This window comes from Polistes dominula, unplaced genomic scaffold (assembly GCF_049000335.1).
Source record: "Polistes dominula isolate Pdom_NZ unplaced genomic scaffold, Pdom_raw_medaka contig_368, whole genome shotgun sequence".
NCBI classification, from domain to species: domain Eukaryota; kingdom Metazoa; phylum Arthropoda; class Insecta; order Hymenoptera; family Vespidae; genus Polistes; species Polistes dominula.
This window is the reverse complement of record NW_028300996.1, coordinates 20291-34653: the sequence shown is the minus strand read 5'-3', so window position 1 is coordinate 34653 and position 14363 is coordinate 20291. Positions and strand designations below refer to the sequence as shown.

Genomic DNA, 14363 nt, shown 5'->3' with positions numbered 1-14363 from the left:
TAGGAATAGAGTTCCCCCACTCCGCTGTGTTCTCCAATGAAAGGGCTTGTGTTTTAGTGAGACTTAGAGAAGCACAAGACTAGGTAAAGCACCTACTATGCATCGCCTTGTTGAAACGAAGCTATCCACAGAACACTTCCACAGCACACTGTAACTCATGCCTTTCGTTGCGTGCTACGCAACATACCGCCCCCCGTTGAACGAATCCCGTTCAACACTTGTACACTCAGGTTTTATCGGCTTCGGTTTCATTGAGTAATGGAGACAGTCTTGTAATGCCACGCTTGAGATAGCCATTGTCAGTTTTCACTGTAACAACGCGCGTTATGCCGTCAGAACCCGCATGCAATTCTGTTACTCGCCCTAATGGCCACTTAAGAGGAGGGGTATTATCCTCTCTTAAAATAACGAGTGTTCCTATACGTATGTTATCCGTTGTACCCTTATGCCACTTCTTTCGCACTGTTTGTTCGTTCAAATATTCCTTGTGCCATCGATTCCAAAAATGTTGTCGCATTTGCTGCACATGTTGCCATTGTGATAATTGACCACATGGTACATCTCTGTAATCGTGATCTGGCAAGCCTATTAGCGAGTCACCTATTAGGAAGTGCCCAGGTGTGAGAGCACGCAGGTCGTTTGGATCATTGGATAAGGGCGTGAGAGGACGAGAGTTGAGGATGGCCTCTATTTCCAAAACATAAGTTAAAAAGTGCTTCATAAGTGAGTAGTGTTTCACCAATTATCCGAACTAAATGATGTTTAAAGGACTTTACCGCAGCTTCCCAGAGACCTCCGAAATGAGGTGATCGAGGAGGAATGAAGTGCCACTTGATGCCATCGTTTGCCAATTGTCGAGCGGCGAACGTCAATATTTTATTTGCCGCGCCCACGAAAGTTGTTGCATTATCTGAATATATGTCTGAGCATTTCCCCCTACGAGCCATGAATCTTCTTAAGCAGGCTAAGAATGACTCGGTTGTCAAGTCGCTTACTAATTCTAAATGTACTGCCTTTGTGGTGAAGCAAACGAATACCGCCACGTATACCTTGATACGTCCGCGATTGCGATGTTGTTTTTCCTTTATGAATATGGGTCCGCAAAAATCAACTCCGGTATACAGAAATGGCCGATTTAACTGTAAGCGATTTGTGGGTAATTCACTCATTTTATATCTAGGAATAATCGGCTTCCATCGTCGACAAATGGTGCATTTGTTTATTACACGTTTCACTTCGGCGCGTCCGTTAATAGGCCAAAAATTTTCGCGAACGGCGTTAAGCGTTGCTTGTGCACCGCCATGATAGATCCTTTCATGTTTTTCACGAATTATGATTGCGGTAATGAAATGTGCCTTCGGTAATAACGCTGCGTGTTTTTGTTCATATGGTAAATCACTTCTATTTAGTCTCCCGCCAACTCTTAAGATCCCCCTTTCGTCAATGAATGGATTAAGATTTGTTATTGACGAGCGAATATCCTTTCCTGACACGATTTGCTCGATGAGTTCGGAAAAGGTTTCTCTCTGAACGGCCTTGATTATAGTTATTTCTGAATTTTTCAATTCGCCTGCTGTTAACTCCCCACTAGTCCTGTTTACAATGGTCTTTCTAACATTATGTATAAACCTGAAGCAATAGGCTACTACGCGCTTTAGCCTCTGAAATGAAGAGTAACGCCTAAATAGATCGAATGAGTTGACTGAATTCGCGATAGCCACGGTCTTTTTCACCTCGGGCGTTTCTATACTGTCCATTATCTGATGTGGCCAAAGTGATTCGTGTTGGAGGAGCCATAAAGGTCCCGCCCGCCAGAGGTTGCTCTTAATAAATTCGGTTATCGTTATGCCGCGAGATATTAAGTCTGCCGGGTTATGGTCCGATGCCACGTGCCGCCACTGCTCAGGAGCAGTGTTCTCTAAAATTTCTGTCACCCGATGTGCTACAAATGTTTTCAAGATATGTGGTGGTGTTTTGAGCCAGTGTAGTACTATTGTCGAATCAGACCAGAACACTGCGCGATGAAACCTGACTCTTCGTAGTGCATGTTTGGTGGCCCGATATAAACGTGCTAATAAAACTGCGCCACACAATTCTAAGCGCGGAAGCGATTGCGTCTTGAGTGGAGCTACCCTAGATTTTGCACATGCTAACTGAACGCTCGATCTGCTATCCGTCGTTTTTATATATATTCATGCCCCGTATGCCCTTTCGCTTGCGTCACAAAAACCATGAATTTCCAGTTCTACACCGCAGTTTAAGACCCTGCGTGGAAACCTAACTTCTTCTATTCTATGCAATTCATGTCGGAATGATTGCCACGCTTTGCCTATGTCTTCTGGCACGGCTTCGTCCCATGAGGATTGTAGCTGCCACAATTTTTGCATTAGTATTTTTGCGTTGATTATAACCGGTCCTAATAACCCTAATGGATCGAAGATTCGTGCAATTTCTGATAATATATTTCTTTTAGTGACCTTAGATGGATTATCGTTGTGTTTTACCGCATAATTTATAGTATCATGCATGGCATTCCAGTGTATTCCTAATGTTTTGATTGTGGTCGATATGTCTAAACTGATGAGTTTGTTATCATTTTTATCAGCAAGGGCTCTTAACACTTCAGCGTTATTGGAGGCCCATTGTCTCAGTTGCATGCCTGCCTTGCCTGTTAGTGTGATAAGCTCGTCGCGGATTTGCTTTGCGTCGTCTAACGTATGCGCTCCCGTTAATAAATCGTCTACATAAAAATCCTCCTTAAGAATGATGGACGCTCTTGGGAAGTGCTCTGATTCGTCGCTGGCTAACTGATATAACGTGCGCGTTGCTAGGAATGGTGCGGCTGCTGTTCCATACGTTACTGTTTTGAGGCGATATGTTTTAACCGGTTCGCTCGGGTTTTGACGCCAAAGAATGTTTTGGTAAATACGATCTCGAGGGTCCATAATTATCTGGCGGTACATTTTTGCTATATCAGCCGTAAATGCGATGGCGTGTGATCGAAATCTCAATAAAATGGAGAATAGATCCTCCTGAATGTTGGGACCTACCATTAATGTATCGTTTAACGACAAACCGCTGCTTGATTTCGCAGATGCATCGAAAACTACTCTAAGTTTGGTGGTAAGACTTGATTGTTTTGTTACGGCGTGGTGTGGTAAATAATAGCCGCCTGTGTGACATGGCGAATCGACCTTCTCCATGTGACCTAATCTTTCATACTCCGTAACGAATTCTACATATTCTTTACGCGTGTCCGGTTTTTGCGATAATGATCGTTCCAGCGCGTGGAATCTCCTTAACGCGGTGATGTACGAACTTCCTAATTGGTTCGCATTGTCCTTGAATGGTAACCTCACTACGTATCTACCTGATTGTTCCCGACGTATATTGTTTTTATAGTGATTTTCGCAAGCTTCTTCTTCGTGAGACCTAAATTTTCCCTTTGGTGTTTGCTCAATGAGCCAAAATTTTTCTAATTGTTCGTCTAATTTAGTGCTAACAGTGTGACATTTGACAGTTTGTGGATTGCGCGTATTTACATTTGTTATCACGATCCATCCTAGTCGAGTATTTTGCAAGGCTACTGATTCATTTGCTTGGAGAATGTGACCGGCGCGCCATAAAGTACAAAAGGTCGGCATACCAATAATTGCGTCTATCATTGCTGGTTGACCGAAACCGGGATCAGCTAATTGGATATTAGAAGGTATGTCTAACACACCTGATGGTATAGGTTGCGCTGGTAGGATATTAGTTAATTTTGGTAATAATAAAAATCTAAGTTCTATTGCGTACTTTTCTACACGTGATTGCATTACTGTAACAACGGCCTTGTCAACATTGGTGTTGAGTTCATTTATTCCGACTATTGGCACGCTTACACTTTGCTGAGCGACACGCAATTTATTTGCAAAATCTAATGTTAGAAAGTTGGCCTCAGCACCTGAATCTAGTAGCACACGGCACTTATGGGGGTTGCCATCGCGATCTAATAACGACACTACTGCGGTTAGTAGCAATGTTGGTAAAGATGTATAATTGATTTTAACACGTGAGCATAATGCAGTTAGGCTTGATTTGTCTTCGTGCAATAGTGTGTTGTGTTTTTCACCACACTTCCTACAATGTCTGGCGAAACACTTATCGATAGAATGGTTGGACCGCAAACAGTTTTTGCATAACCCCGCCGATTCGGCTATTCTGGTTCGCTCGTCGGGTTTAGCCTTTATGAATTGTTCACAAATAAAGGTATCATGGGTACCCGAACATAAGAAACATACCGTGGGGGTTCGCGATGAGTAAATTTGCACTGCGTTCCGATATGCATTTCCTTGTGCTCTTTGCGGAATTGGATAGCGCGCGTATGATTGCGATGTATTTCGCGGATTCTCGTACCGAGGAGTCGACTTAAATGAAGTAGTTACGCGGCTCCTTCCCGTATCTCTGGAGCTCCTTGAAGGATGCAATTTAGTGAGAATTTCTCCGGTCTCAAACAAAAAATCAGCAAGCTGTTCTACGGTTGGTAACTCTCGTTTGGGACGATGTTTTTCCCAGTCATACCTTGTCTGATCGTCCATTCGCGAAACTACCGTATATATGGGAAATGCGTCGCGGAAATCCATTTTAGTTGATTTTAAAGACTTGTAGTTCGTGATAAGGGTAATAGCAGCCTCGGTTAAAGATTCTGGCGATTGCTTATTTATCCGTGGGCATTCTTTAATTGCCTTTACGTATTTGTCAATTAGTGCGATCGGGTTGTTATAACATGAATCTAATAATTCCCAAGCTACATGATAATTTTCTGCGGTGATTGCTAAATCACGTACTCGTTTCTCTGCACTGCCCGATAGACAGGACATTAAATATGAAAATTTTTCTGTATCGGATAATTCTGAGTCCCTACCAACAATTGATTGAAACTTCTCGGAGAAACTTGGCCAGTCCTCGTACCGTCCATCGAAACGCGGTAACGTCATTGGTGGTAAATATCTAGATTTGTCGTTCTTCGGAGGGTTATGCGTCTCGCTTGATGGACCCGCGGAAACGATTGCTATTGGACTATTAATCGAAGGATTGGAGTTGGGTGTCGTGGCCTGTTCGAAAGTGTGCACTATCCTTCGCGCTCTTATTATCGCATTATGAATTGACTGCCGAATATCTTCACCCTCGGTTACGTATGACTCCCAAGTTTCCTCAGACGCGAAATCTATCAACGCGGCTTGCACATTCTCAAATTCTATTAAAGCTGACTCGATCTGTTCTATTCGTGATTTTAATATGTCTATTCCTTCACTATCAGGCTCGTTTAAGTCAGTTATGAATTTTTTTGAATACCGTGAATTTAGTTTTTAATGGAGCACGTTTCCGCTTAAGCTGCGATTCAGTACATTCCTTCAGAGGTCGAGACATTTTTACGATAGAAAGGCACGAATGGGAGAGATAAGAGAGGAATTTGTGACTTCAACAAATTGATGACTCGTTATAAGTATTGTGAGACTCACGTGATGATTGATGTTCTGTAGTGGTACAGTCTAACCTTGGGATGGTTGGCTTGATGCGTTGATCCACTGCGTCGACCGACTGCACGTATTTAGAGCTGCTTGAAGTTATTCACACTCCGGTTGTCTCGATCATTCGTTGGCCCGTGATTGAAGTCTTCCTTGCCTCTTGTCTCGTCCGCTTGAAAGTAACTGCTTGCAATAGGTGCCGGCAGAGTAGATCCGGCTCGAAGGACCAAAAAATGTTGCGTACAGGTGCCTTGATTAGTACTACGGCAATTATTCTGTTGTAAGAAAGGGTTGGAGGAATGTGGGTTGTGAATCGCTTGTTGTAATTTAACGCTTTATTGAATTGGGGGGCGCTCTTGCGCCCCTGGTTATGTGAGTTGTTTATTATTGATGCAAATATAACGCTAATGCGTGTATACTGCTACTGGAACGACTGGAGCTGATGAGTGCGAGTATAACGCTGATGCGTATGTACCGCGTCTGGAGCTGATGAGTGCGAATATAACGCTGATGCGTATATACCGCGTCTGGAGCTGATGAGTGCGAGTATAACGCTGATGCGTATATACCGCGTCTGGAGCTGATGAATGCGAGTATAACGCTGATGCGTGTATACCGCGTCTGGAGCTGATGAGTGCGAGTATAACGCTGATGCGTATATACCGCGCTGGAGCTGAGAGAGTATAACGCTGATGCGTATAACCGCGTCTGGAGTGATGAGTGCGAGTATAACGCTGATGCGTACATACCGCGTCTGGAGCTGATGAGTGCGAGTATAACGCTGATGCGTGTATACCGCTGCTGCCACCGCCGCCGCTAGTGCCGCCGCCGCTAGTGCCACCGCCGATAGTGCCACCGCCGCTAGCTGCGTGTTTTCCGCTGCCTCTGCCTCTCCTCGGTCTTCTTCTTCTTCTTCTTCTTATTCCCGGAAAATGTAGTGTGAATCGTGAGTTGTACCGAAGTGACCGCGGCTCGGATTCTTGCGCCCCTTTATACTCAGAATGGGTTTCGGACCTCCCTTCCCCAACTTAATTGACCATTAGGAATAGAGTTCCCCCACTCCGCTGTGTTCTCCAATGAAAGGGCTTGTGTTTTAGTGAGACTTAGAGAAGCACAAGACTAGGTAAAGCACCTACTATGCATCGCCTTGTTGAAACGAAGCTATCCACAGAACACTTCCACAGCACACTGTAACTCATGCCTTTCGTTGCGTGCTACGCAACAATCTTAAAAACTAAGCAAGATAGAGCGATTTTACAAATATTGTGTTTTGTAGATAATTATATTTTCTAAAAAAAGATTCTTAACAAAATTATTGTATCTCCCTTACTTTTTAAGATATATTAAAAAAAAAAAATTCCCACTATTTTTTACATTTTTTAAAATATCTTAAAAACTAAGCAAAATACAGCGATTTTACAAATATTATGTTTTGTAGGCAATTCAATTTCCTACAAAAAATGTTATATACAAAGATATTGTATTTCTATTACTTTTCGAGATATATTAAAAAAATAAAAAACAAATTCCCACCTTTTTTACATTTTTTAAAATTTCTCAAAAACTAAGCAGGATAGAGCGATTCTTCAAATATTATGTTTTTTAGACAATTTTATTTCCTACAAAAAAGGTTTTTTACAAAGATATTCTATTTCCCTAACTTTTTAAAACATATTAAAAAAATTGAAAAAAAATTCTAACCATTTTTTACATATTGTAAAATATCTAAAAAACTAAGCAAGATAGAGCGATTTTACAAATATTGTGTTTTTTAGATAATTTTATTTCCTACTATAAAGAATTTATACAAAGATCTTGTTTTTTCCTTACTTTTCGATATATTTTACAAAAATAAAAGTCAAATTCCCACTATTTTTTACATTTTTTTAAATATCTCAAAAAGAGAGCAAATAGAGCGAATTTACATATATTGTCTTTTGTAGACAATTTTATTCCCTACAAAAAAGGTAATATGCAAAGATACTGTATCTCCCTTACTTTTAAAAATATATTACAAAAATAAAAGTTAAATTCTCACCTTTTTTTACATTTTTTTAAGTATCTCAAAAAGAAAGCAAGAAAGAGCGATTTTACAAATATTGTGTTTTGTAGACAATTTTATTTCCTACAAAAAAGGTTATATAAAAAGATACTGTATCTCCCTTACTTTTCAAAATATATTACAAAAATAAAAGTAAAATTCTCACCTCTTTTAACATTTTTTTAAATATTTCAAAAAGAAAGCAAGATAGAGCGAATTTACATATATTGTCTTTCGTAGACAATTTTATTTCTTACAAAAAAAGAAATATACAAAGATATTGTATTTCTACTACTTTTCGAGATATATTAAAAAAATAAAAAAAAAATTCCCAACTTTTTTTTCATTTTTAAAAATATCTCAAAAAATAAGCAAGATTTAGCGATTTTACAAATACTGTGTTTTGTGGACAATTTTATTTCCTACAAAAGAGATTATATGCAAAGATACTGTATCTCCCTTACTTTTTAAAATATATTACAAAAATAAAAGTCAAATTCTCACCTTTTTTTACATTTTTTTAAATATCTCAAAAAGAGAGCAAATAGAGCGAATTTACATATATTGTGTTTTGTAGACAATTTTATTCCCTACAAAAAAGGTAATATGCAAAGATACTGTATCTCCCTTACTTTTCAAAATATATTACAAAAATAAAAGTCAAATTCTCACCTTTTTTTACATTTTTTAAAATATCTCAAAAACTAAGCATGATTGAGCGATTTTACAAATATCATGTTTTGTAGACAATTTTATTTCCTACAAAAAAAGATTTTATACAAAGATATTGTATCTTCCTTACTTTTGGAGATATATTAAAAAAAAAAATTCCAACTATTTTTTACATTTTTTTAAATATCTCAAAAAGAAAGCAAGATAGAGCGAATTTACATATATTGTCTTTTGTAGACAATTTATTTCCCTACAAAAAAGGTAATATACAAAGATATTTTATTACTATTACTTTTCGAGATATATTAAAAAAATAAAAAACAAATTCCCAGCTTTTTTTACATTTCTTTAAATATCTCAAAAAGAAAGCAATATAGAGCGATTTTACAAATATTGTGTTGTGCAGACAATTATATTTCCTACAAAAAAGGTTATATACAATGATACTGTATCTCCCTTACTTTTCGAGATATATTAAAAAAATGAAAAACAAATTCTTACCTTTTTTACATTTTTTTAATTATCTTAAAAAGAAAGCAAGATAGAGCGATTTTACAAATATTGTGTTTTGTAGACAATTTTAATTCCTACAAAAAAGATTCTACACAAAGATATTGAATCTCCCTTACTTTTCGAGATATATTAAAAAAATGAAAAACAAATTTCCACCTTTTTTACAATTTTTTAATTATTTTAAAAAAAAAAGCAAGATAGAGCGATTTAACAAATATTGTGTTTTGTAGACAAATTTATTTTCTACAAAAAATGGTATTTACCAAGATATTGTATCTCCCTTACTTTTGGAGATATATTAAAAAAAAAAAAATTCCCACTATTTTTTACATTTTTTTAAATAACTCAAAACGAAAGCAAGATAGATCGATTTTACAAATATTGTGTTTTGTATAAAATTGTATTTCCTACAAAAAAGGTTATATACAACGATACTGTATCTCCCTTACTTTCGAGATATATAAAAAAAAATAAAAAACAAATTCCTACCTTTTTTTACACTTTTTAAAATATCTTAAAAACTAAGCAGATTGAGCGATTTTACTAATATCATGTTTTGTAGACAATTTTATTTCCTACAAAAAAGATTTTATACAAAGATATTGAATCTCTCTTACTTTTTGAGATATATTTAAAAATAAAAAAATTCCCACTATTTTTTACATTTTTTTAAATATCTCAAAAAGAAAGCAAGATAGAGCGAATTTTCATATATTGTCTTTTGTAGACAATTTTATTTCTTACAAAAAAAGAAATATACAAAGATATTGTATTTCTATTACTTTTCGAGATATATTAAAAAAATAAAAAACAAATTACCACCTTTTTTTACATTTTTAAAAATATCTCAAAAACTAAGCAAGATTTAGCGATTTTACAAATACTGTGTTTTGTGGACAATTTTATTTCCTACAAAAGAGATTATATGCAAAGATACTGTATCTCCCTTACTTTTTAAAATATATTACAAAAATAAAAGTCAAATTCTCACCTTTTTTTACATTTTTTTAAGTATCTCAAAAAGAAAGCAAGAAAGAGCGATTTTACAAATATTGTGTTTTGTAGACAATTTTATTTCCTACAAAAAAGGTTATATACAAAGATACTGTATCTCCCTTACTTTTCAAAATATATTACAAAAATAAAAGTAAAATTCTCACCTCTTTTTATTTTTTTTTAAATATTTCAAAAAGAAAGCAAGATAGAGCGAATTTACATATATTGTCTTTCGTAGACAATTTTATTTCTTACAAAAAAGGAAATATACAAAGATATTGTATTTCTATTACTTTTCGAGATATATTAAAAAAATAAAAAACAAATTCCTACCTTTTTTTTACATTTTTTTAAAATATCTCAAAAACTAAGCAGATTGAGCGATTTTACTAATATCATGTTTCTTAGACAATTTTATTTCCTATGTCACGTCCGGTGACGTCTAAATTCGAATTTCGTGTACAACACCCAATAGTTTTAAATTTGGTAAACTCTGTCGTATTTAAATATTATTAGTCTGTTTGATTTTTGTGTAAAAGTAATTTGTTAAACTTTAGTTCGTGTAATTTTGCGTGAAAATAGTTCTATAAGTACTATGTAAACCCTGCGAGATAAATTTTTCTTTTTCTATATATACATATATCTCCTACTGTTGTTTTAGTATATAAATTCGATACTTTGTATGTTCATTAGTTATTAGATCAATCATAATAGATAATTTTCGTTCGCGCTAATGTACCTTATTTTCACGCTATATACTTAAATATTTGGTAATTACACTTTCTTTTCCTTATTGTTACTATTCTTTGTTAAGATAATTCTGTATTTCTTATGAACGACCATCGATAAATTGTATTTTGTAGAATGGATAAAATAGAGTATTGAGAATCCATTGTCGTTCATAGAGGAATCTGCATTACCGACACTGTCGGTCGGTAACTAGGTTAGTCGATAATTAAATGTCGGTAATACCGACATTGCGTTCTTCCAGTACTGACTTATCGGTCGACGTTATATTGGAATGGTTGCTTTTAAATTATTATTTCAATGTGCATAAAATATTCATACCTTATTATATTATATTCGTTACTCATATTCTGTCTGCACGTGCATTTTTGCTGACGGCGCAGTCCCAGGAGCTCGCGCTTGATAACATTCCAATGTAACTGACACTTATCTTTCTTCGGAGAATTCGCGCTTGATAAAATTCTAATGTAAGTAATACCGAATTCTCTTCGAAGAATTCGCGCTTGATAAAATTCCAATGTAAGTAATACCTATTTCTCTTCGAAGAATTCGCGCTTGATAGTAACTAATATTTTTGTCAGCGAATTCTTCTCCTTGACTTCGGTCTCACGGTGTGGAAGTCAGTAGTGGGGGAAGCATTTTTGCGTAAGTGGGAGGTACTCCCACTCTTCCGAAACGGACGCTTCTTGCGATGCTGCGTTCATCCATGAAGTCAGTCCACCTTATATCGTTATTAAGTACGTGTCAAAATTTGTCTAGTTTTGTTCTGGTACTCCAAGTGTACTTATAAAGTCCACCATATACAGTAATCGAGTACGTGTCTAACTTTGTCTAAAATTGTTTTGTACTAATTTTCTAAGTTCATTTATAAAGTCCATCTTATATAATCATTTGATACGTGTAAGAAATTTGTCTTAAGTTTTGTTCTAGTACTCCAAGTGTACTTATAAAGTCCACCTTATATAATTATTGAGTACGTTTCTTAAATTTGTCTAACGTTCGTTTAGTTTTGATTTTGAGTATTATTATATTAACCTACTACTGCTTTTATCTAAAACGTGTGTTTGTTAAATATTGTGTGTGATCTTATTCGGTTATAAACGATTTATGAATATTAACTTGGTATTATAACTTAGGTTGATTTACAATCAGTTAATTTAAATTTTTCTTACTAAGTTCTCTCTCTCTTGTTTAATAGAACTTAGTCATTACTTTGAACATTTTATTCTTACGTATTATTGCTATCATTAATCTTGGCAAGCCTAAGTCCTTTATTTATTACCAAATTAATATTCCGTTAACATTGTTCATTTATAATTGTGTGTGTGTGCCACAAGGTGTTTATTGTGTAACAATTTAAATCTGAATTTAAATTTTAAAATATACTATATTGTTATTCTACATTGTGATTGTGATTTAACAACTGCACCCTTCCTTCAAACGCCAATTTCAGTCAGCATATTTGGATTGCATCTCCCATTGGCCAGCACCGGAAACCAGGTAAGAATTAAAGATTTGGTTAACATCCAGGGTTGAGTTTTCTTTGATATATTGACGTCCGACGCTCCGGTATCCGCGAGTAAAGCCTATCCCGGGTAAAGTACTGGATAAGCAGGCTGACCCAAAAACAGGCAGTGACTTTCTTTCTCTTATCCGAGTAAACGACTGCAAGGTCGTGACCGGTTGAGAAATCTCTAAATTCGTTCTTACTCTTCAAGTAAGAACTGGTGACAGCGGCCACTCGTGAAATCTCTTCTCGAGACGTAACACCTACAAAAAAGATTTTATACAAAGATATTGAATTTCTCTTACTTTTTGAGATATATTTAAAAATAAAAAAATTCCCACTATTTTTTACATTTTTTTAAATATCTCAAAAAGAAAGCAAGATAGAGCGAATTTTCATATATTGTCTTTTGTAGACAATTTTATTTCTTACAAAAAAAGAAATATACAAAGATATTGTATTTCTATTACTTTTCGAGATATATTAAAAAAATAAAAAACAAATTACCACCTTTTTTTACATTTTTAAAAATATCTCAAAAACTAAGCAAGATTTAGCGATTTTACAAATACTGTGTTTTGTGGACAATTTTATTTCCTACAAAAGAGATTATATGCAAAGATACTGTATCTCCCTTACTTTTCAAAATATATTACAAAAATAAAAGTAAAATTCTCACCTCTTTTTACATTTTTTTAAATATTTCAAAAAGAAAGCAAGATAGAGCGAATTTACATATATTGTCTTTCGTAGACAATTTTATTTCTTACAAAAAAGGAAATATACAAAGATATTGTATTTCTATTACTTTTCGAGATATATTAAAAAAATAAAAAACAAATTCCTACCTTTTTTTACATTTTTTAAAATATCTTAAAAACTAAGCAGATTGAGCGATTTTACTAATATCATGTTTTGTAAACAATTTTATTTCCTACAAAAAAGATTTTATACAAAGATATTGAATCTCTCTTACTTTTTGAGATATATTTAAAAATAAAAAAATTCCCACTATTTTTTACATTTTTTTAAATATCTCAAAAAGAAAGCAAGAAAGAGCGAATTTTCATATATTGTCGTTTGTAGACAATTTTATTTCTTACAAAAAAAGAAATATACAAAGATATTGTATTTCTATTACTTTTCGAGATATATTAAAAAAATAAAAAAAAAATTCCCAACTTTTTTTACATTTTTAAAAATATCTCAAAAAATTAGCAAGATTTAGCGATTTTACAAATACTGTGTTTTGTGGACAATTTTATTTCCTACAAAAGAGATTATATGCAAAGATACTGTATCTCCCTTACTTTTTAAAATATATTACAAAAATAAAAGTCAAATTCTCACCTTTTTTTACATTTTTTTAAATATCTCAAAAAGAGAGCAAATAGAGCGAATTTACATATATTGTCTTTTGTAGACAATTTTATTCCCTACAAAAAAGGTAATATGCAAAGATACTGTATCTCCCTTACTTTAAAAAATATATTACAAAAATAAAAGTTAAATTCTCACCTTTTTTTACATTTTTTTAAATATCTCAAAAAGAGAGCAAATAGAGCGAATTTACATATATTGTGTTTTGTAGACAATTTTATTCCCTACAAAAAAGGTAATATGCAAAGATACTGTATCTCCCTTACTTTTCAAAATATATTACAAAAATAAAAGTCAAATTCTCACCTTTTTTTACATTTTTTAAAATATCTCAAAAACTAAGCATGATTGAGCGATTTTACAAATATCATGTTTTGTAGACAATTTTATTTCCTACAAAAAAAGATTTTATACAAAGATATTGTATCTCCCTTACTTTTGGAGATATATTAAAAAAAAAAAATTCCAACTATTTTTTACATTTTTTTAAATATCTCAAAAAGAAAGCAAGATAGAGCGAATTTACATATATTGTCTTTTGTAGACAATTTATTTCCCTACAAAAAAGGTAATATACAAAGATATTTTATTACTATTACTTTTCGAGATATATTAAAAAAATAAAAAACAAATTCCCAGCTTTTTTTACATTTCTTTAAATATCTCAAAAAGAAAGCAATATAGAGCGATTTTACAAATATTGTGTTGTGCAGACAATTATATTTCCTACAAAGAAGGTTATATACAATGATACTGTATCTCCCTTACTTTTCGAGATATATTAAAAAAATGAAAAACAAATTCTTACCTTTTTTACATTTTTTTAATTATCTTAAAAAGAAAGCAAGATAGAGCGATTTTACAAATATTGTGTTTTGTAGACAATTTTAATTCCTACAAAAAAGATTCTACACAAAGATATTGAATCTCCCTTACTTTTCGAGATATATTAAAAAAATGAAAAACAAATTCCCACCTTTTTTACATTTTTTTAATT

The 14363-nt window shown here is 34.0% G+C and overlaps 1 protein-coding gene across 1 annotated transcript; it reads right to left on the bottom strand.

The window, feature by feature from the left end:
* Positions 1 to 226: 226 nt before the first annotated feature.
* Positions 227 to 5412, bottom strand: LOC149032280 (uncharacterized). The gene is made up of 4 exons (XM_089173404.1): positions 5338 to 5412; positions 2278 to 5258; positions 740 to 2166; positions 227 to 687 (listed from the first exon to the last, which is right to left on the bottom strand). Exons 1-4 carry the CDS (start codon positions 5410 to 5412, stop codon positions 227 to 229), a joined length of 4944 nt encoding a protein of 1647 aa, XP_089029530.1.
* Positions 5413 to 14363: the final 8951 nt, after the last annotated feature.

Excerpts from the sequence above, each read along its gene's own strand:
- LOC149032280 (XM_089173404.1), bottom strand. The coding sequence starts at position 5,412 with ATGTCTCGACCTCTGAAGGAATGTACTGAATCGCAGCTTAAGCGGAAA. Across the intron at positions 5,259-5,337 it reads CATTAAAAACTAAATTCACG|ATCGAGTCAGCTTTAATAGA; the intron begins GTATTCAAAAAA and ends CGAATAGAACAG. Across the intron at positions 2,167-2,277 it reads CATAGAATAGAAGAAGTTAG|ATCGAGCGTTCAGTTAGCAT; the intron begins GTTTCCACGCAG and ends GACGGATAGCAG.